The 24,767-nt window shown below is 32.9% G+C and overlaps 3 protein-coding genes across 3 annotated transcripts; 2 read left to right on the top strand and 1 right to left on the bottom strand.

Moving 5' to 3' along the window:
* The first annotated feature begins 5,397 nt into the window (after nt 1-5,397).
* LOC110991509 lies at nt 5,398-20,148 on the top strand. Its single transcript, XM_022256880.2, has 6 exons — nt 5,398-5,708; nt 14,059-14,326; nt 15,655-15,868; nt 17,102-17,248; nt 18,000-18,137; nt 19,377-20,148. The coding sequence occupies exons 2-6, from the start codon at nt 14,065-14,067 to the stop codon at nt 19,444-19,446; spliced, it is 831 nt and encodes a 276-aa protein (XP_022112572.2). The 5' UTR covers nt 5,398-5,708; nt 14,059-14,064; the 3' UTR covers nt 19,447-20,148.
* On the bottom strand, nt 11,863-13,869 carry LOC110991500. Its single transcript, XM_045634540.1, has 2 exons — nt 13,802-13,869; nt 11,863-12,460 (listed from the first exon to the last, which is right to left on the bottom strand). Exons 1-2 carry the CDS (start codon nt 13,867-13,869, stop codon nt 11,863-11,865), a joined length of 666 nt encoding a protein of 221 aa, XP_045490496.1.
* Nucleotides 20,149-21,373: 1,225 nt separating the features above from the next.
* On the top strand, nt 21,374-24,746 carry LOC110991508 (peptidyl-alpha-hydroxyglycine alpha-amidating lyase 2-like). Its single transcript, XM_022256879.2, has 5 exons — nt 21,374-21,824; nt 21,888-22,033; nt 22,401-22,599; nt 23,243-23,758; nt 23,944-24,746. Exons 1-5 carry the CDS (start codon nt 21,663-21,665, stop codon nt 24,058-24,060), a joined length of 1,140 nt encoding a protein of 379 aa, XP_022112571.2. The 5' UTR covers nt 21,374-21,662; the 3' UTR covers nt 24,061-24,746.
* The last annotated feature ends 21 nt before the right edge of the window (nt 24,747-24,767 follow it).

The following is a 24,767-nucleotide window of genomic DNA, read 5'->3' as shown; positions in this document are numbered from 1 at the left end:
TGGTAATAGGCAGGCCACTTTTAAAGATTTCCTTTAAACACCAATATTTATTCCAAGTTTGTTGTATTCTTCTTTTCACTTCTAGTTCGTTATTTTTCGGATGAAAACTAATTTGCTTACCTAGATAGATGTATGAATCTGTATATTCGAGTGGCACATTATCTATTGTTAATATTCTTCTCCGCCGATTTGTCATTGCCATAGTCTTAGCGAGATTCATTTTCAGACCCACCTTGATACTAGCCGAATGTAAAGTTTCTATCATTTGTTGTAACTGGGTGCTGGATTCTGATAACAGCACTAGGTCATCTGCGAATCTTAAGTGACTTATGTATTTGTCTTTTATATATAGGCCTGACTTACTCCAATCTATCTTCCTGAAGATAGCCTCCAGAATTGCTATGAATATTATTGGAGATAAGGGGTCGCCTTGCCGTACGCCTCTTTCTATAGTAAAACTTGGTCCTAGAGATTCTAGCTTAATTTTGCCCGTGTTGTTTTTGTATACGCTCTTTATGACTTGTATGTATACGTCTTCAACTCCCTGCTGTTTTAGGCTTTCCCATATACTTACATGTGTTACTGTATCGAATGCTTTTTGATAGTCAATAAACGCTATGTATAGCGGTCTTTGTTGTTCTTGGTACTTTTCGATGATTTGTTCAAGTGTGTGTATATGGTCCACAGTTGAGAAACCTTTCCTGAAGCCTGCTTGCTCTATTGGTTGTTTTAATTCCAATGTGCTGCTGATTCTTTTATTTATAATGGCTGAGAAGAGTTTGTAGAGGCTCGGGAGTAAGCTTATTGGTCTGTAGTTGCCAATATCTTTCGGATCACCCTTTTTATAGATGAGTATGATGTCCGATTCAGACCATTGTATGGGCGTTTTAGTCTTTTGCAGTATTAAGTTAAATAGTTCCGCTAGTGGTCCAGCTAATGTTTTGTGTGCTAGTCTTAATACTTCATTTGTTATGTTGTCCGATCCAGGGCTTTTTCCCAGTTTTAAGCTATTTATTGCTTCTTGGACTTCCATTTCGTCCACTGGTTTTATACTTATTTCGTCGTTATTTTCGTTGGTGCTTGAGATGTTATTATTTTGGATGTTATCACTGTATAACTTTCTATAGAAATCTGTCGCCGCATTGATAATGGCAGTGCGCTTGCACAAAGTTCTGTTGTCTTTACTTAATCCTCCTATCCAGGTTTTGTTCGTTCTAAGTTCCTTAAAGGCCTTCTTTGTGCTTCCTGTGTGTTGTAGATGTCTTTCTATAGTATTTTCTCTGTATTTAGCGTAATCTCTTTTTATGTATTTATTTGTCACTTTGTAGAGGGCGGAAAGCTCATTTCTCATTGATCTCGATTTATTATTTCTTTCTTGTAGTTCTTTTCTTCTTTTTAGTAATAGAGCGGTGCGATCTGATAGTATTTTGTGGTGTTTGTGTGGCTCTCTTCCCTTTTCTCGAGCTTTTTGCAAGCTTTGGCTAATAGCATTTACTATTTTGTCGTGATAAGGTATAGTAGTTATACGAATGCAAAAAGTGGCCTTATCTTAGTTATATTTTATTTTAAGAGGTCAAAGTCCAACAATGCGTTTGTGCGTGCAAATCACTCCCAATTCCGAGAGTCAAATTAACGTATACACATTATATCGGCTAGTTTCATCTCGCTAAACGTGATTCGAAATTCAAACTACGAATGCTTTTAGCAAACGAGAAAGTATGAAAAATTCGTTGTTCCAAAAACAATAGAATTATGTTAACGGCGTGTTTAAAATTCACGTATTTCTAAAACAGGAAATGTGCGTGGATAAACATGACGTGCCCTTGTCAAAAGTGCATACAAATCTCGGTGTTTTCACCCCGAAGTGGGCATGTGGGCTAAATAGTTAATTACCACAACAATACTGCAGTAAAATGCATTATTTATATTGCTTAGTGCATGGGTGGCACATGTTTGAGTTTCCATATTTAAATTTTGAATTACATGCGTTTTATTAACGTTGTTCTAACGGATGTTGACTTTTATATAGTTATTTATGCAAGACGATTTATCCTGGCTTGATTTTTTAATTCGAAGGAGGTTGTACTGACGTGGAACTGACTGAGAGAATAACATAAATGAGGTTATACTGTTCTTACGATCAAATTATCGAGTGTCTCCTTTGGCTACCATTTCATAACACATTTAAATCAATTTTCGTCGAAGTACTGTTTAGTGTTTACCACTGAGCTGCAAGTCAACAGTAGCTGTAACAATGAACATTGACCACGCCTTATCAATGTAAAATGATGTAGCATACTTGCTGAATCTTCATACTCATTCACAATATAAATAACTTTAACTATTAAAACGTTTTCATAAATTCTTGCACCAAAAGAATTCTGCGTAGTAATATATATATTATTACCAAAATATAAATACAACTTGGCACTTAATACATAAAAATATATCTAATAACTAACCTTAAAATTTAATTATTAAAAAATATTATTAAAAGGAGTCCCTTTAGGCAAGCTTCCGAAGATACTGGCAGCGTTCCCCCTTTAAATTGCTAGACTAATTCTTTGTGCGAGGTAGCTGCCAGCTCTTCGTTCTCCTGTGATGTCGACTTACCTTTTTGATAATTCCCTAAAAAGCTTTAATGCGCTAGGACCCCACGGACCAAGGGTCTCGACACCGAATGGGACAAAATCATATTCAGAGCCTAGACCCCTGTATTTGCAGACTTTAGCTTATACGAACTTTTGATATACTTACTTATCTTTTTGGTAATTTGCCAAGATTTGTTTTTTTACCACGGACTACTCCAACAATTCCCGTTATCTAATGGGAGATGTCTTCATCAGTGTGTAGACTTTAAGGTAAGTAGGTAGAGGACCTATTTGCAGAAAGGGCGGATAGGAGGCTCATCAGCTGATGTTTTGTGTTTCCACTGCCGATAAACACTCTCATGGCTTTGTTTTCAGCTGGCAATAGTCTGTTGCCGGTCGTTAAAGTATTAGTACGCTGTAAAGTATATTAACCATCTAAATTCCTTCTAAAGAGCCTTAAGATGTCGTTCTAAGGGCCTGTTTCACAATGTATGGATAAAGTGCCAAATAGCTATGCAACATAAATTATTCGAAAGATAAAAGTTCCAAATAAGATACTTCGAATTTCATGACGTATAGCGCTATCTGACAGTCGTGAAATGTAAAAATACTATTTATCATACCAATAAGTAACAAATAGCTTATTTGGAACTTATCCGGACATTGTGAAACAGGCCCTAAGCATTCTATCTATGAAATAACCGACTGGCAAGACAATGGCCAACGATCACCACCAGGGCTAACGATCGAAAACAAGTTTCCAGAGGCAGACAATCAAGAATTTGAATCAATTCAAAATCCTTTATTAATTTAGGGAACATAATGTACACTTATAAATGTCACTACAGATATACATATTAAATGCTTCTAATGTGGGCTTAGACGGGTGAGAAGAACTGGCAAGGAACTCTCCGCCGCGTATTTTTCTTGTCGATTCTAGGTCTTTGATTTGAGAACTGGCAGTTAATATAGAGATTTGTGAACCGCCCGGGCGTCGAACCCAAACCATTGGCTTACTACTCAGAACAGGTGACGCCACAGTTAACACGCAAACCACAAAGATTATACGAAAAAAGCAATTGTTTTTAAAATTGATCGAGTATGGTCTTGATTATTTATTTTAATAAGATTAATTATTATTGTAACACAGTGTCTCGTCTTTAATATTATGAATTTAGAACAAATTAGATATTCCTAGTATTTATAACTGGGTAGTTCCCATTAGGTTCTAGATTTTCCAGTTTATTTTATTTCCTTGAACTTTCTCTACGTGTACATTTAAAGTTAAACGAAGCTGTTATCTTTTAAGATAACATTCAAATTGATTATAAGACCATAGTTGAAACGAATTTTTCTTCAAATAATATATAATATAATGTTTGAAGAGTTTTATTTCTCTATTAAAAATGTTATTTTTTTAAGTTCGCTATATATACGGCATTATTTAGTTAAGAGGCTAGGCTTTTGATTGGACGCCTTATAAAGTAGTTGGCTACGACATGGTGACGACTTACGCCCAAACCTAATAACCTATCTTAATCCTTTTTTGCCCAACTAAGATAGACATCTTAATCCAAATATTCATGGAAGTGTGCCAATAAACAATCGACGGATTGTAAAAGCCATCTGTCACAGATAGTCACAGTTCCACTGTGCCAATAAACTATCTTAAGATTTTAGTACGGTTTTATTTACTTTATTTGATTTATATTGATTATCAAATATGAAGGTGAAGAGTATTAAAATAGTAAATGTATTGTCTTCGTAGGGTTTGGTAATTGGGATGCAGATAGGAGGATAGAGATCGATCGACTGCCACGGTCTGATATCACATTGTTTTTAACCTGAGATTGTGGATTAATTATTGGGTCCCGAACCCATTGCAAAAACATTGCATTCTGATGAGTTGAATCCAACGTTTAATGTTGGCAACACTGGCAACAAGTGTGTCTTATTCAATAAAAACACATTCGTTATAAACCCTTAAACTTTCGGTTTCATAACCGTCACGTATGCTCCAGATAAGTTATACAATCTTTATCTTTTGATTGCAGTTTTGGAGGTTTCCCTTTCTTTACTTAAGCGCGGTCCAGAATGTTTATGTCGATTAATGTACGCGTTCTGCGAATGAACGGTTTAAAGCGAATGGGTCGTCAATGTTTCATTAATTGAATGGTGAATGGAAACATACATAAAGTAATAAGGCAAAAGGCAGCCGCACACACACACAGCAGTTGCTGTCTTTTTAATTATTTTAATTGTACTCAAACTACAGTATACATACATTAATAACGTTTATTAAAACCTCCTAATGCTGCTCCATAATAAACTACCCACAAATATAAAAAACTATTTCTTCTTTTAATGAAAATAAAACAACCAGTTCTTAAGAATATTACACAAAAATAACTATTTTAAAATACAAATTTATTTCTCTAAGATGAGGCCTCTGTCTGGGAGAATCAACTAATTTCCTTATTTTAATTATAAATATATAACTATACACTTCTTAAACTGTTATTTTTTAACAATTAATTTGCATAAGATTGATAAGCGTGTTTAAAATATACAGTTTTAAATTACTATATTTCTTTATCAAACATATGCATTAATAACTAGCTGTCATATTTCCATTCCCAATAAATGAAACCATATATTCCCAATAGTTTCTGATAAACTATTCAGCTATATAAGTATAGATTCTAAAAAAAAATCCACAATTAAATCCTGAGCAAGTCACGCAAGTAGCAGGAAAAACCGCCGCTAACCCAGTGGCCAACTCGCGATACGCACTCGGCCTTCATTCTATACTTGTGCCGCCGTCTCAGCGCCCGTCATGAACTAACCTCTACCATGGAGCGCCTATCACCCCTTGGTGCGCGTACGCATTGTCTCATAAGGAAAGCTAAGGACACCACTTGCATCCCAATTAGCGAAGAGAGTTTTGCCGGCAAGTGAAAACCAATACGATACCACTGTACTTTGAACGTTCGGAGGGCGCTATTGTCTGGATTAAGGAGTTGAAAGTGAAATTGAGAAAATTACCGCGTTACGATCGATTAATTGTACTTTGATAACGCGATTTGTGTTTGTGAATTGTGTCAATACGGATATTAGGTGAGTATCATATTTATTATATTATTAAGTTACAATAGAACTTAAATGCAATAAAATAATTTCCTTATAATTCTTTGAGAGATGAAAAAAAAACAATGCGATTCTCGCAACTTAAGAAATAGTTCAGTGAATTACTTAACCTGGTGGCCCCCGTTTGAATGACAGGTTTTTGTCATACTACCTACTTTAAAACGAGTTTCATTTAATAACAGTAAATTATTTTATTTAATTTTTATTTCGAGAATACTGTTAGCAAATGCAATTTATTTTATTTATTTATTTATTAAAGTTCACCACATCGTGTATAATTATATATTTTTAAAATCTATATTTTCTAAAATATATGACAATTATGGCTAGCATATTTGCTTCAAAACATAAAATACATTACACTTCCAATTTTAGATTTAAACAGCGCATTAGGTTTCATAACAATGCTTTATTTTTTAATTGATCAGCCCGCTACCATCTGTATAAGTAGTGTTTATTCTGTTACTTGAACGAAGAATTTGAATGAGAAGTGCAATCTTATAATTAATCTCACTTTAACAATTTAATTTAATTTACATTTATATTATACATATAATATATTTGGTATAATAGGAAAATATATAATTATAAAAATTATCGTCTTAATTATGTTTATAAATAAACGAAATATCTTAGTAAAATCATGCGATGATATCCAAAATATTATCATAACCATTTCACTAATAATTTGTTAACAGGTAGTAGTAGAAGTACAGTAGATATCCCAGTTTTATAAACCATTTTCATAAGCGAAATAAATAATTATGAACCAATATACAGATTTCGAACGCACTGTTACAAATTAGACTATTTCTGCCCTAATTATATGAAATAATAATAATATAGTCTTGTTTTATTTTCATATCCTTAATTTGCAATTCAAATGTTGTTAGTAATTACTTATAGCTACATTGTTAGTCGCTTGTGGATGTGGACCCCTCTGGGGCTTTTTTTTCAAAAATGCGCTTACGCAAGCCTGCCATCGAGCTTGATACTGAGACTGTGGGGCTGGGTCTGCACTCAAAGGCCTCTGCTATTCAGACAGGCAGCGTGACCCACATTTCAGCCGCTCACACGTCAAGATGGGCCCTCGGGGTTCTCCAGGTCTTCTACCCAAGAGACCCGGGCTTATATCTGACATAGAGAGCTAAATCACCACCTACAGTTCCGGGCCACTTGAACCGCTTGACCTTGAACCGCCGGCCAATCTACGGTCAACCCCAGGTCTCTCCCGCAATCAATCAGCAGCCGCCTTCTGCTCACAGTAGGCTTAGCCAATATAAATCCCGGTAAAGTGAGGTCTGCCTCTATGACTGATACCAGGTCACGACGGTGGTCCAGGTGACTTATTCAGCCACCATGGGTGAAAGCCTCCTCCAATCCTTTTCAGATGGCTCCATCTTGGCCAATAGTCGGCTAGTCTGCTACGTCATCAGACCACCGGGTTTTCCCGGTGATCCCTTACATTATGTTCTCTTAAATGTCCATGTAGTCCTGCTATCGTCTTCATATCGTACCATCCTATTCAGAGCTTGTGATAGAGAATGGTTTGCGTTTAATTTTTTTGTGTATTAATGTAGTTATGATAAATGTTATAATTACGTATTAGGTTAGTTAGTAAGCGAAAGTTTTACATAAGACTGAATTAAAACTAAAAACTGCGGGCAATCGACTGGAATAGAATTCCACTCAAAAAACAAATGAAACACGTAACGTTTATTATTCGTAAGTTAATTTCGTAGCATTTTTATTAGTTTGTAAAGAGTGCTTTTGATTAAAACTAAGTTAAATTTGAGGCATATATCCTGGAGATCTTTGCCTAATAATGGTTGATGGCTAATTTACATATCGAAAATAATCAATATAAATATCTTTATTCATATAGGTAAACAAGTACACTTATGAACGTCAAAAAAATAAAATCATTGTAATTTGACAGATGATCAATGTTTTGCCAGGTATAATGTATTTAATTTTATTTTAGCACTGGAGCGTTATTGTAAAATTTTGCACATTTTGAAAGTTATATTATCTTTTGAAAGATTTTTTGATTACGCTGTCCTGAATATTTCATTCTAATTATATGTAATGTATATATGTAAAGATAAAACTATGTGCAATGTATACAAAGTTTAAAAGGTAATTTTAAAAATCTTGTCGCTTCTATTTATTTATTTCACATTTCTACAGCTTACTTAAATTTTATTAAAAAAAAACAAGTATACTTAATATATAGGTAAAACGGAATAATAATATGTATATATAAAATAAATACTTCATACCTAATAAGGCTATGCTGTGTTATGAACTTGGCGATTAAAAGAGCGACGGAGAGTTTGCAGTTCTCATCCATTCTACGTCTTGATTTGAGAACTGGCAGTAAAGATAAAATTGGAAGCATTTCATAAATTCTTTATTGACGTTCATAAGTGTACATTGTGTTCTACATGAATAAATCATTTTGGTTTAGAATTTGATGGTGTTAAATTTAGGGGATGTACATGAAGGTGTTTATCAAGTGTGCTCATGATACAGGGGATTTATCGCTATGGGTATTGTTAAAACGCCCCTTACATTCCACGTTAGCTTAAACAAGTCAAGGGTTAAATATGTATTGTATGTCCGGGCTACGCGATACAAAACTGAGTTTAACGCATTTTTTTGTGTTGATGTGAAGAACTATCGTATTAGTAGCATGTCTAGTTTAGTTTGTGTGAGGATCTGGTAATCTTTCGCCTTCTACCGCATGGATTTAGCTCCGATACCGCTATTACTACAGATATTGAAATAGCTTTAGAAGTATTGTACGCTTTGACTGAGCTACGGTATTGTCACAGTGCGGTTACAATAAAAGTGGCCACAACTTAAAACAATAAACAATTTGGACACAAACAACGATTTATATCACAAAGCGCTGTAAATCAAACATTTAGGGCACGCTTTCTTCATGAAGTATAGTTAAACAAAATAAACAAAGGACGCGTAAAAACGGTTTTTTAGTAAATTTTTAAATTTGGAATGCTAGAAAAGGGTTGTCACTGCTTACTTTATTAATGAGGAATTAAAATTCGCTAACGTGGAATTTAAGTTATAGTCAAATTAATTTAAAATTAAATATAATTAATATGGCATTTAAAAAATAGGAAAAACTATTTTCTGTTATCCATGCCGCCAAAAATTACCATAATTTCACAAAACAAAAACTGAGACTGAAAAACAAATGACTGAATTTGAAATTCAATTGACACGACTTTGAAATAAGTTATTTGAATTTCCAATTGCGCGCAAATTAATCAGTAAATGCTGGTTATAGTATCTCCATTACATACGTAAAATCCTAGAATAAATAAATATGTAATCACACGTCTGAACATATGTGGTGAAATACCCTTTGTTAATAATATAATGTAAGTATTTCTAAATTTGCCAAGCAGTTTTTAAGTAATAAATCTTTCCTCCTCATAATGCTATTACATTTGTAGATATATTATTATATCAAACGAACACAACAGTGTATACTGTATATATCAAGTCTATTTTACCATGACTCGTCTATTAAGATACAAAAAAATGTTATATAATAGCCTATGTTATGTAATTTAATACATATTTTTTCCTTTACTCACAGTGGTTGCCTGGAAGAGATCGCTCGAAAGCGATAAGGCTGCCAGTTGCCCTCCTTTTCATTTAATTATGTTCAATTTTTATATTCTAAGTATTAATAAATAATCATAAACTAATAAAAGTACTTATAAAAAGGACATATTTGACCGTTTATTTAGTAGGCTCCAAAGTACTGGACCGATTGGAAAAAATGTTTCATAATTATAATTATAGATTATTCCTGATGAAATAAGCTGGAAAATATGTCTTATCAAAATAGAGAACTATGAAAACCTTAATCATGTAACCCACAGAGTGAACAAAAATTACAAAAGTCAAATAATAAGAAATAATGAGAATAGACAATAGAGCAAAGTGATGTACCACCTTGCCATGTAACAGCTTTATTAAGTACATCACAAGCGCGAATTCTCGGCGTACTTTTAGCTCGTTTTAGCCTATAGAACCAAGAATAAATAAAGTTGGATATATGAGTGGATAAAATATTATTGTTAATAAAATCAATATGCCGTCTTGACAGGATTGAAAGTTTAAAAATTCTGTTAAGTTTCAGTTTTAAGATGCTACATATTAAACACAGTGACGTTAAATGCGAAAGCTGCATTTGAGTTGCATACTAATGCTTTCGTGATAACACTATCAACACATCTAATCGATATTCGATTTTCAAATACGAATTTGACAGTTCACGTTTATCGAATAACAAATAGATGTGATTCGAAAATTTCTTGGCAACAATCTGGGGTTTTAAATTTATGCGCGTTTTTTGGGACACTACCAAATTTCTCGCAATTTTGCTTCTTCATAAAATTCATCAGTGTAGTCGTTGTTTATCAATAGAGTTTTCTTTATTTTGAGCTTCTTAAGCGATCAAAGTATTACTTCTAAAAAATACCTACAATTGTTTTTTTAAGGCTTAACAATTTATAATAATATTGTTGTTTTGAGAGGTTTATTAATCAAGTTCAAGGTTTAGTTTTAGGTCCTTCAATTACGATGCGCCTGATAAAGTCGTAAGGGAAACCCTGAAATAGTCATTCATTCACTCATTTTTTTATTTAAATGAGTTACCAAAACTTACAAATTATAATAAATTGTTGTCAAATGAATAAACAAATGTTTTTTTAATTATCATTTGTAAAAATTCAAAATTCAAAATTCAAAATTTATTTATTCATGTAGGTAACAATGTACACTTATGAACGTCAAAAAAAGAAATAAATACAACCAAAAATATGGCGATTAAAATGAGTGTCCGAGAGATTCTTGCCAGTGAGGTGGCATAGCCTTCAAAAGTGTACAAATTCTTCGGCAACACTAACGCGTCTATGGGCGGTATCAGTTATCATCCGATAAATCTGTTGTCCGTTTGATTATGTTCTACAATAAATGTAAATTCATGAGTCTATGTTCACAAAATGTATGAGTTTAAAATTCTTCTTAGGAAGGAACATAAATATATACTTATTTATTTATGAATTTAATTAATTTAATAAATTACTTGAGTAAATCGTATTATAATTAAATACTAATTAAAAAAGCAAGCAACTAGCGGCTATGTCATTTTTGATTAATCTCTTTCAGGCAACTATTAAGAAAAAAAATAGATAAGGCAAGCAAGAAGTTAGGTTAATAAGTTAGAAGGAACAAAAAAACAAAAACTAAACTAAAAGGACACATTAGGAAAAGGTGCACATGAACTTCACAAAAATTACACGCATATTAAAAATCTAAATAAATGCATATTGCAATAATCATATCTGCACTAGCTCTTGATATTACATCTACCAATGTTTGATTTATAATCGATTGTCGTAACCGGTTCCTCTGGCCTGCATGAACTGGAATATTATGCGGGTAGGCAATCAACTTGCATGACCCGTAACACATTTATCTCGGTCACTTCAACAGGTTCCATCCTTGCCGTCCTCAACGACATTCCTTGAATCATCAACAATTATTTTTATTGTCTTGGGTCGTTTTCGCACTTTACGGCTGTGTTAGACTTTAATGTTCTTTTATATGTTACACGTAATTTGCTCTTAAAGAATCGATACTTATATGACACCAAGTATTCATAATACTATATGATTATTACTCTTACGGATGTAAGTTTCCTTCCTTTTTAAGTTATAAAAAACTCTTTTGAATGTATTTCTTAGAAAACAGAATAACAGACACCAATGCACTATAATTTAAATATTAATATTTCTTATAATTTAATACTAAAATCAAGACATTATAAAAATGTATGACATTTGTATGCCTATTTATGTATATGGCTGATTGTGCGGGTTAACACTAACCAAAGTTTATATCATGCATATGTGTGGCTCCTGACTGACTAGATAAATACAAACCAGAGTGGTTTTCAAATTTAATCGTGTTTTAGATTATATTATTCTGGAAAATAAATAATTACAAAAATTCTTCAGAGACCTAAGCCATATTTACGTTAAGGCTTTTATAATTATTCTGGTCAAAAAAACAAAACATGAATTTACAAAACCCTACTTAGTTCTACTTCGGTCGTCGTTCCAGTACCATCATCGTAGTCTAACGAATCCGATGAAGAACCCATATAGTTTTTACCATAAACTCTTTTAAATTCAGATGCACATGGGATAATAATTTCATAGAAGAACGGTGGCACATTTTTATAAACAGCTTTATCTCCTATTACAATGATTTTAATAGTAAAATGAACAAAATCTTCGTGTTTATTAGAACCAGATCTGGATAATGCAACCTCAAAAGAGGCATTTGACTGCGCCGCTATGAATGTCTTTTGCGGTGTTATGTCAAAAATTCTATTCATCTTGGTTGTTAATTCAATTTTTATTGTGACAGGAACAAATTTGTGGTTATTAAATATTGTGAAATGATCGATGCACAGTCCAAGCGTTTTCGGAGTTCCCGTCATATCCAGGATAATGGGTTGGATTTCTATAGGATGTGGCAATATTTCTGCAAAAACTTTTACTGTTTTTGTCATTATTAAATTATTATCAACGGGGTCAAAGAATTCCAAATCGTAGCAGCTTTGATGAAGGCCAATATATTCCGCTTTTGTGAAGTTGACACGGATTTTCTGACTACTACGTGGTTTTAAATAAAAATAGGCGGGTTCTACATGAAATGGTCTTAGTGAATTTTCAACTAGTTCTAATAAGATATTGTACGCGATATCCTCTGAGCTAATCGACTTTTCTTTTGGTATTTCAGCAAAGTTAGTTGATGTACAAAACGTATTTTGTGACTTCAGTTCATAATTTCTCTGGAGTTCACTCTCCGTGACTGGAGCTTGGGCCTCAAGCGAATTAGTGCTATTAATATCAAGTACTAGTTCCCAATTAATATCTTGTTTTCTTACATGTATATGATAAAAATAGTCATCTTCAGATCGAGCGACGATATTTCCAGATGGATACTTATCTTTTGTTAACTGCCATAAATATACAGGTGGTAAATATACACATTCAGAAATATATACCGATCCGTTTTCCTTACATTCACAAGTAATTTGAATACTTAAGATTTCTTCAGGAGAATCTAAACTATCGCGGCAAATTTTGAAATTTAAAAACCCTTCAAACTCCTTTACATTGGGTTTAAACTTAAACCGTAACGAGTATACGTTTGATAGCCCTGCATATAATTTTACAGGAGTGAGTGGTCTGAGCTTGATATTTTTTAGAAGATGTTTATTAGATAGGCTTACAAAACGAACAAAGGCCCAATCATTCGTGCAGTTCCTCAACGTAAATTTTATAAACTGTTCTTTATTTATCTGCGTACTGTTGTAGTACACATTAATTTTTTTTGGATAGGATCTAATCGCTTTGGTTTGAGAATATATTTTTTCCTCTATGTAGTCTTTAACTGTAACAGACGAAGCTTTAGAAGAATTATAAGTGAGAGGTGTACATTGTGATCGCAAAGGGGAAAGTAGCTTATGTGGATTGGTACAAATAACTACAGGTAGTTTGGTTGAGATTTCTGATTGCGTTTCTAGTTCTATATCAGTTAGTTTTTCTTTTACGTTGTCTTTTGCATCAACAACTTCTGTATTTGGATGTGCTGTTGATCTTATATCACTCTCTTCATATAATGATTCCCCACTTTCATACTCTTTATGCTTTAATGAGAGTATAGATTCAGGTAGATTCTCAAGTTGCACTGTTTGTTTCTTGTTTTTACTAGATTCTATTTCTTTCCAAACTTTCGCCGTTCTTGCTAACTTGTCGGTCAAAACAAATGGAGAATCTCGGTAGTTTTGAATGTACAGTTTTTCAATTATACTTTTCTTACGCTTATGAGCAGCTTCTATTTTATGTTTCAAATCGTGTTTCACATTGTACAGAGATTTTATTATATCTTCCCATTTGGGTATAGATCTGATATCAATTTTGTATTGATTTTCTAAAGATTTGACCAACGTTTCGACATTAACTGTACCGTCTAAAATGCGTCTTATGCGAATATGTTTGCACTGTTGCCAATCCATTCCTGATAATAGTAATCAGAAATATAAGTAAATAAATAAAAACGTCTAAAACATGAAATGTAGATATAATAAATACATCAAATGTCACAATGATAGATGTGATAACTGATACTTTTATTTGATCTGTCTCAGACTGAATAAAAAAGGTTGTTTTTGAAAAAAGTTTTAAGTTTTATACTTATGTTTCAGATAGCAATGGAGAGAATACCTAGAGTCCTCTTGAGTATAGCCTTAGCTGCTCTCTTGCCAATTGCCGCACCAAATATTCGTGAGGAGCAAGCCAAAGAAAATATCCCTCATTCGCGGCAAAAGAGGATTCTATGGATAACCAACGATGGTCGTTTAGCACTACCACCCGGTACTACAATGGCAATTACACCTTCAATATCGATGCCTTTTGTGAGGCATCCACCGAAGGGATTCCTCTCAAACATGACTATTAGTTTCCCGTTTACAAGTAAGTGTTATATGTTCATGTTTTATTGGAGTTTTATATTCAGCACGTGATTCTAATCATAATAAGTGTTCACTAGTTCAGGAACAGGCGCGGGAAAATATCTCGTTCACAAATATGTCTATAAATAATATGTCTAAATAATTATATACGAGAGATATTTGCCTGTTTCTTTAAAATTATTTCGAGACAAAATTATTTTAGTTAGACTATCAAAATTTTTGTGATTATCCATTAATTTCATTACTTAAAATTCTTAAATAATGGATACAAAGTAATAGCCGGAAAATAAAACTTTATATGGCGAATTTTGATTGAGTAAATATGAATGTCGGAATATAAGTATGAATGTATTTTGTAATCTTTTTTTTTAATAAATATTATTAAAAAAAATGGGCGGCATCGCTACTATAACCCCGCTCCACTCGGATCCGAGAAAAGAGCACTTAATGTGTTAAATAAATTGTCTTTGTTAACTTATGCGAGTCTCTCGCTAGGACGACTGCTAAGCAGCATACGAATGGTATAGTTATGTATAAAAAGAAGAATTTATACTAATATTATAAAGCGGAAGAATTGTTTGTATTTATTTTGTAATGAATAAAGTCGAAAAGTAATGGAGCAATTTCAATAATTCAATACCATGATGCTACAACCTAAGTAACATAAGCTTTATTTATTGCTAAAACGAAAAAATTGTCCAACCGTGCGAAACTGGGGCAGACTAGAAAAAAATATTAAAAAGTTATTGAACAAGCCTTTTTTAAGTACACGTACAAGTATAGTAAAGCCATAGTAGTAAGCAGAAACTTGTGATTTAGTAAAAAAGAACATGACATTACAGGTACAATAATGTATCAGCTGGAATGTAAAAGTCAGTATTAAATAAAAGCTACGTAGAAGTGATGTAGTACGAATTAATATAGCAGTATTCTAATGTAACCAAGGTGGAAACGTAGATAATTGATTTTATCTCAGACATAATAATATTTGACTGATAAAAAAATAGTTTATATTAATATGTTGGGTAACTAACATTTAATATTATTTACAGCCGTATTCAGAGTCATTCATTAAGAAATAACTGTGACTAGCAAAATATTATAGTAAATTCACAATTAATTATTTATAATAATTTTGTACGTGAGTTGCACCGTTTCTTATAATATAAAATTGTAGCCAACTAAAAAAATCAGAAGTAGTAAAATTATCGTAATTTTAACAGTAGATTAGATACAATTTAACTAGAAGTAGAAAAATTGCATAAGTAGAAATATAGACAATGTTTTTTTATAAAAACTCTTTTAAAAACCAAAAATTATAAATTCCAGTCGACTTCGACAAACTGGGATTGACAGATAACGAAAACCCGTACGGTGATTTGCCGCCAATTTTTGCGCGGTCTATGGGCAGCACAGCGGCCTCTCTAATGGCAGACTATGTTGGCCAATATCTGGACCATAGACGGGGAAAACGATCAACAGACAAAATGATACCGCCTGAAGCTGAGAAGCTGGTTCTTGACAGATTTCATGGCGGAGAAAGGTTAGATTATATTTTTTTATTAATTATGTTCTGATAAATATAAAAATATTAGCAAAATTGTCACGGTGTTGTAAAATAAATTTAGTGAAGTACATAAATTAATAAAGAAATCTATCTATTCCGAACATACACTGTTAAACCATTGTATAGTTTAGTATACGTAAATACAGAATACAGTTCAGATACTTCAAGTAAAAATGAAACGGTTTTACAGCCTACAACACCAGTTAGTTCGGCATTCCATAGTAATTAAAGTACGTACATAGTGTTAAAGTATCTTCCGTGTCAGGAGTAAATTAAATAACAAGGAATATCACCAGAATTCAGTCAGTAAAGCTTTGGTTGTAATAAAAACTTGTCAATAAAATTTAATAAACAGAAGAAATATGGTCAAATAACATTTGACCCCTTAACCAATATACATTAAACGGTACCTTACCATGAAGTCATCCCTGTCAAAATAATGCCGTAAAAGTGATAAAGGACGATTTCGAAGCAATGAGGATGGTCATGTGACAATAAACACACTCGTTACTTTCACTAATACTAATAAGGACAGTGAATTCGGCACGCGATAATATTCGGCTTGCATGTTACGTGTAGGAAGTACGCTGGAAGAAAACTAATTGGAAACTACGAATACAATTAGATAAGTTACGTCAGAGAAAAGTTTAGTAGACCATTTGACAGATCAGGAAATTGTCTATGAATCAACGAAGCCGTTCCATTGTTTATTATTCTTGCTACCTATAGGTTTTTCTAATGCAAATAATACTTTAAGTACAGATGGCTCTGTGTCCGGGTCATTTTGATAGTGCACTTGTAAAACTTGGAAAAACCTGTACCAGTCTAGTTCCGTACTCCTTTCTAAGTAGGTTACGTACAATGTACAATGTGACAGGTTAAATGTCATACTAACAAGTATGTGTATGAACAAAGTCCAAAAAATTTAATACTTTTTTATACTTTTTATGTTTAAGTAAAGTTCACCACGATCATATATCTACAGTATATATAACATGCTATATTTTCTAAAATATACAATTTAGGTTAACCTAAATGTTACAAAAAGCAATGAAAACGTAAAAACATACAATGAATAACTCCTAGTATCTTGTAATTTTTTTACCTATTTTTAACTGAAACAAATACTACTAGCAAAAAAGCTTATTAGATATCTGATACGTACTTAACAATGCTTTTTATTGTATACAAAGACTATATATTTTTCAGAGCCCTCATGTATGGAATTGCAGAGGATCTATTAGCCAATTTTGGCTTAGATGGAAGAGAATGTCTTTTGCGTGCAATTTGTGAAGTGCATGCACATCCTTTACAAAACTTTGGCTTCCTTGGGGAGGTTATGAAGTTGTTCTTTAGGTAAGTTGTTCTTTAAAATTACATAGGTACTTATAATTGGTCCGCTCTGAAACTGTTAATTTTTTTAGTTGTGTTGTATACTAGAAGCATATATTGCTACAGAACATTTTCAACGTTGACGTAAATTGCGGTAAATTTTATAGAACATTTTTTATTCTATAAATCACAGATTGGTAAGTCAATGACACAGACAAATGTCATTAATAATTATTAAAACCAGTCTGAATTATGTCCTTACGGTATCACAACCCATATTTAAATTAATAAAATGCACAGCTAATCTTGTATTTATATAAATTAAAACAATTTATACTCATTACTGGAAACTAAAACCGAATAGATTATTTTTTTAATTTTAGCCAATTTCGCATTTTGCACTACCGAAGCAAGCAGCAATGCATCTTAAGATAATGTATTTAAGTGAATCCATGGGTTTTTTAATAAATAGTGTGGCATATATTTTATGGATATTAAACACAGATAAATAAAAATGGTAATACGTAATAATGGATTAATTCAAATAGTATAAAAAAGAAATATAAAAACCCATATGGCAACGAGAAAAGTACAGATTGAGACAGCGTTATTTAACGTATACGTTATATAACATATGGTATGAGATAGGACGTGCACGTTGTACGTGAAAAGAGCGTACTCCTCTCTTAAAAGCAACGCACCCAATAACATGGGCATCGCGTAGGCGTTTGCCTTTCTATTTTTAAATAAAAAATAATTATTGTATATATTCTAGCCCTACAAAATCCCCGTACGCAAGTCTTTTGGATGAATATGTGACAGCTCAAAAGGCTGGAGAATCGGGAGGTGAATGCTGGCCATATTACAGGCTTTGTCCAAAGAGTATATTTCAATCAACGCAAAATAAATATGCGTGAGTATTTAATTTAGAATTAATATAATAGTACAGCTTTGTATGTATGTCCCTTTAATCGAATAACACTTCAAAAGATTTAATGTGACAAGTACTTATAGGCACAACAGACACGAAAATAAAAAAAAACACATCGACCTCCTTTTTATGAAAGTTATACATTGTAATTGTTGATTTAAACTTATAACGCCAGATTAACGTTTTGCAATAAAAGCAGGGTTGTATTCGGATTCTAGCATGTCCTAGTCTATCCTAGATTAGACACAGCAGATGGGTATGGGGCATTTGGTCACTATTTACACAGACTCAAACCAAAGACAAGCTTGTTTACTAAAGACCCAGGTGTGATCTGAAGCTAGTAACTGCCATAAGAGTATTCAGGAAGCGGCTATCCGATATGGTGCTTAAGCACAGATCGCAGCTGGAAAAATTGTGTATTAGAATCTTACTCGGTCATAAATATCATGGATATCATTCCGAAGTCTTAGCCCGGCGCCGTCGTGGCGCCAAGCTTATGTAAATGAAATCCCTTTTTAGAAAAGGGAAGAATAGATGAACCTCTGCTGTTTGGCTTCTCGGTCACAGATCTGGCTAATTGCGTTGTTGTTGGTGGTAAACTGGTGCTTTAAATATATTTAAGGAAACGTTTCTAATTAGATCATTAATATGATGTTAATTGTTACAATTACATTATAATTTATAACTTGCTCGGAAATTAAGCCATCTGTAACGACATGCAATATATGTTCACTGATAATATAAAGAATGTAAGTTTGAAGCTTTTTATATAATGAACTATTGCGTTTCAATGCAATAGTTTTGTATGTATAGTGAAAATCCTCGTCACATTCGCGGTACAAGACCCGCGTAAATATGTGTAAATAGTGCTCAAAAGCCCCGTAGCCATCTGCGCTGTTCTAGGATAGGCTAGGACATGCTAGGATCCGCGTTAATGGTTCAAATTAACAATTAGGCTTTAGATTAAAAAAATAGTACTAATGAGAGTTACATGTGTACTCTTCTATAGATGAAATATAAGTGCACGTCGTATCGTTTCGTCACGATATCTTTTTATCTCCTTAAAAATACTGGCCACTTATATATACATACAATGGCACTACTTATTGCCTCCGATTTTTGTATCTGTTCTGTGATCAGTTCTTACAGACAAGTATGTGATCAACCTACTGTGCCTGACACATCCTTAGACACATAACTACCTATTATGTTTGTTTACAGGGAAGACGCAGAAAAAATCCACAGACAAGAAAATATCGATGATAATGATATAGAAACGAAAGCTATGTAAGAAACTCCCAAATGTAGCGATAGTGTCCAACCAAAGTCCAATAAAAAATTAGTCGTTACACAAATTGAGATCAATGATACCAGATTCAAAAAATGATTAAAATGTATAGTGGTACAAATTCTGATGGAAGCCAAAATATACAAAATCAAAAAATACTGAAATACTACTAAAATACACAAATTTCATTAAGCTGAATAGTTTTTTTCACGTAAAACGTGCAAATTAAAAATCTTTTTTGCGGACTGTCACAGAAATAATAAATACTAAATAATTATTGATTTATATATAAATTGAGCAGCGCTTCGTGGCCGTATTTAGACCTATAATTAAATAATATAACAAACAAAGAAACAAAAATGTTATGGAATTTACTTAAATGAATTAATTAAATTTGTTATTGGATGTATTTTCACTTAAAAGGGTTTCCAAATCTTACACATTGTAATGCAGCGTTTGTCATCGGATTGCGTAAAATAATAGAGGATTTAATTAATACTCTACATTAACCAATCGTGTACAATGATATAAGCGAAATAATTAAATATTAATTCCTATGTAAGGAATGAATTCAATGTAAACATTGAAGAGTGCTTAGGTCTGCTATATTCTCGTGAATTTAGGATATCGCCACAACTAAAAAAACCTGAGAGAGCAGTTAGCTCGTACAGTCATAATCAATAACCAAATTATTAAATTTAATATATATAAAATGACGAAAGCAGAAATGTTATATGACAAAGGAAATTTAAATGTATTTTGTGTAAATATTTTATTATAATGATTTCCTAATACACTCGATTTGATTCGAACAATTAAACGCAAGTATTCATTAGAATTAGCACCACTATTTGCTTCAGTGACGATAGTTTTATTCATACTAGAAATGACTGTTCATTTTATTCAAACGCGAGCCAGTAATTAAATCGAGTACAATCAATTGAGTCTTGGTATCATTGAAAAATGGGATTCATAAACATAACATATTTGAAATGCAAAAGCTAATGCTTAATACATAATCGTTGTAACATTTTCAAGAGAAATTTCGCTTTAAAAAATAAAAATGTTTATGTATTTCATTTAAAGTGCCATTTTATTTTAGGTGCATTCCTTTTATTACGTTTAACCGTATCACTATTATGTTATGAACGATTAATGTGATAAAAAATCTAACAAATATTTATAAGAACTAAATTGTTAATATAGGGTATGTAAAGATTCCTATTGTGTAAGTTATTTATTAAACAAAATATTATATAATCCCGTTTATTATTTCAACACTTCTAATTATATTTAGAAGTCTATTAAGGTCTACAAAACCCAACTTCACGTGCAGTAAAAATAGTATGAACATAAGTTTCTTGTTGACATACTTGGACCGGGAGTGGCGTCAATACCACGGCATACCTGTTTCTCATTTCCTACGTACAACACAGCTGAGCGTTTTAAAGTGTGAAATGAAAAGCTTTGGAGGCCGAAAAACAGCGTCTATTTGTAGAACCCTTTGACATGTTCAAGGTAAGGCTTAAATATTAATTACCACGTGTTTAGTGTCTAATAATTAATTTTACAGGTACAATATGTAAAGATTGCGTGCATTTTGTTTATAACAATAGTCGAGGGGGCATCTATTGTTAAAAGAAGTTATTCTGATCGATCCGTAAGGGGATATGTTACTGAGGTTAGTACGATGAATTGTTTTAATAGAAAGGTCAAAGTCCAATGTCGAAATTTTGCAGAGGACCTGCTGGTGGAACGAAGTATGTAAGGAGGAATTTCAAACATTGTTCCGATGCAAATGTCCGTCTTGGTCCTACTGCCGAAGCCCAGGAAGATATTACAATGCGGTCTGCTCCATAACCGAAACTGGATACATATGGGACCAGCCGAACTCTCAGTGGAGAGGCCAATAGCACAATCACCCGGTTTCACATCATCCACGGCCCACAATCCACAGGAGACTGATTTAAGGAAATCAAATTTCAACATCTATTTTTCATACCTAGCACTAAGATCATTCCCGGTTCAACTTCCACCGAAGATTTCGCTTTAATGTATTTGTTATAATAAATAAACACAGTACAAACAATTGTCTTAACGATTGCCCAACTCAGCACTTGACCTTGATATAATATTTATTGAATTATTCGCGCATGCGCTAAAAATCGGCCATTTAACATAAGTGCCAACAATCGATAAAATCTCAGTAAAGCCAACGTATGTTCCACATCAGCCAAATCGGTTCCAAAATGCTGTCCACACTTTTGTTTTTTATGTGTGTATATAGCGTCAGCTGTGAACCAGAAACTGTGAGGGATAACTTCGACTATTTCAGTTATGGCAACGAAGAGAATGTTTTGAAGAACTTGGATTTACATACGGTAATTGTTATTCACATTTTAATTGCTCACTTTGTGCCAAACGTAATCTATGTTCTTTTCCAGCCCAAGGATGAAATAGTTCTCAGACCTCAAGAGGTCAAGGAATGGCCTCAGCAGTCTCTGAATGTGGGACAAATTACGGCGGTATCCATCAATTCTTTAGGGCAGCCTGTTATGTTTCATAGAGCTGAAAGAATTTGGGATGAAAGGTAAATAAAAACATAATATCATGACAATATATTTCTCCGTATCAAGAGACTTCTATACTTTGTCATTAAGTTTAATATATATAATATTAGTTAGTAGCCTATAAAGTATTAGTTAGTAGCCTCTGAAATGCTGTGTACAGGTGTAATTGAACTTCAGGTTTGTAATGTTGTTTAGTTTGTAGTAACACGCATTCACTCAATCTATTGTATGTTTCTGTACCGATCATGAAAAAATAATTTTAAAACAAAAGTTCATTTTAACCATCTTATTTTTATATTTAAAAAAAGAATTTTTAAGATCATTGAAAGTTAAGTCTACCAGGGTAAGATTGTATTTCACCGCTAGATATATCTTTGGCAATTTCAGTACATTCAATGAATCGAACGTATACCAGAATCTTGACAAAGGACCAATCATCGAAGATACAATTTTAGTACTTGAGCCCCAAACAGGGTCTGTTCTACATAGTTGGGGTGCTTACTCATTTTACATGCCCCATGGTTTAACAGTAGATCACCACGACAATGTATGGGTAACGGACGTTGCTAAACATCAAGTATTCAAGGTAATTATCGGTAATCATGTAAAATCTCTTTTCTGAAAACTGTCAGTCACACCTGTGAGGTAACTTTAAAAAGAGAACTTAGAATGTAAAATTAAATTAGGTGCGGCAGTGCTACAAAGTTATTTGATTGTAAAGGGGGTTCAATTCGAAAATTTATTAAACTGAGTTATTATTTGAAAATTTACTTATTGTTTCGTTAACATATCATAGTAATTTCTTCCTCAACCCTATAATTTAAGTTTCTTAACTGATAAATCCAATGTACTTTATTTCATTTAAAAAAATTAAGTTTGTTGGAATGGGTATCATTTTATTGTGAATTATGTTCAATAAATTAGTTAATTTATTTATATAAAATATATATTCTAAAGCAATAGGCATGTTTTTATATTAGAAAAAAGACGTTACAAATTAACACATAAACATCTATTACACAGAAATAATATACAAGCAAAGAAAAAATATTAAACTAAAACTAAAATTGACTTAAAAGCACAGAATGTTTCCCGTCCTTTTTTAATAAACTAGACTAAACTCGTTACTACGAAACAAAAGGCTGTTGACTATTCTTTTTTCAAACATTCTCAGTTAACTAGCTTTCCATATTGAAACTATTATTCTAACAATTCCCAATTTATTTCAGTATACGCCTAATAACCACAAATATCCCAGTCTTACGATTGGCGAAGCATTCACAGCAGGCTATCCATACAGACGAAGGGTGCTTCTATGCATGCCAACATCCGTTGCCATAGCGACCACTGGCGAAATATTTGTAGCCGATGGATACTGCAACAATCAAATCCTAAAGTTCAATGCCGCGGGAACTCTCCTCTTCGCTATACCAGCCTTCACAGACACGCTGACATTAAATTTGCCACACAGTGTCACGTTACTGGAGCAATTGGATGTTGTGTGCGTGGCTGATCGAGAGAATATGCGCATTGTCTGCCCTCAAGCTGGGCTGAAGAGCTACGCCAAAATGCTTGAGCCTGCAACGGTTATAGAAGACCCGACCTTGGGTAGAGTGTTCGCTGTGACGTCACATAGTGATATCATCTATGCGGTGAATGGGCCGACTGCTCAAAACATTGCGGTGCGAGGCTTTACTGTGAACGCTGTTAGTGGGCGAATTTTGGATTCTTGGGAACCGAGCACGGTTAGTTTTTTATAAGAGGTTTTTACTTCAAAAAATGGGGATCTTTAATCAGTGGCATAACTTAAACTCGTGATAACTTAATACTTGAAAATCAATTCAATGTCAATTTGACAATCTCTTTCTAAAGATCCTCTTGTATCTATGAGTTTTTACTCGTAGGTAATAAAGTCTTTTAACCTTTTCAGGGCTTCACAAATCCACATTCCCTCGCGGTGACCCGCAACGGATCGCATCTATATGTAACTGAAATTGGTCCTAACAAAATATGGAAATTCGAGTTAACTGATGTCTACGACAAGTAACTAGAAAATTGTTCACATTCAGACAGCTTTAAACATGTATTACCTAACCATAGGGACCTGCTTTGGTAAAGCGAATAAAATTCGTTAATGTAGTCGTTTAATATACATAATTTACATTAGATTATACGCTTCTTAACTGGTGAATACTTTGAGTATAGATTTTGTTACAACGAGTGTTAAAGAAATATTTTTAAACACATATTGTAAGATTACGGAATCTAAAAAACTGCATACGCTGACAGAAATACTGTTCTCTCTTTCTATCAAACCATACAAATTTGACAGAGAGACTAATAAGTGAGTGGTATTACTGATTTTAGTTTTTACTTTGGTAAATAACGTGTTCAAATGTAGTTTATTAAATTTTAAATATAATAGACACTTTATTAAATGCTTTAAACATGTTTTAAGACAAAATCGTAATTCCAGAGATTTCACATACAAAGAGAAATTATTTACTACAATTTATAAAGAGTTAATACTTATAATTAGCGTGTGGCCAATCATAGCCATTTATATATTATTAAATAAAAGTTCTTTATTTTATATGTGTACTTATTAAATCGAGTGTATATATTAAGTGTTTTGCAGTAAAGATAGCATAGAGTAAAGATGACACTCGCCAAGTGAGTCTATGACTTATGCTCAATATTAAAGTTGCTGAAATATTTATTCTGTGGTTTAGTACTATTCAAATGTTTGTTAGA

Source organism: Pieris rapae, chromosome 3 (genome assembly GCF_905147795.1).
Source record: "Pieris rapae chromosome 3, ilPieRapa1.1, whole genome shotgun sequence".
NCBI lineage: Eukaryota > Metazoa > Arthropoda > Insecta > Lepidoptera > Pieridae > Pieris > Pieris rapae.
The sequence above is the reverse complement of the archived record's forward strand: the minus strand, read 5'-3'. Positions and strand labels throughout refer to the sequence as shown.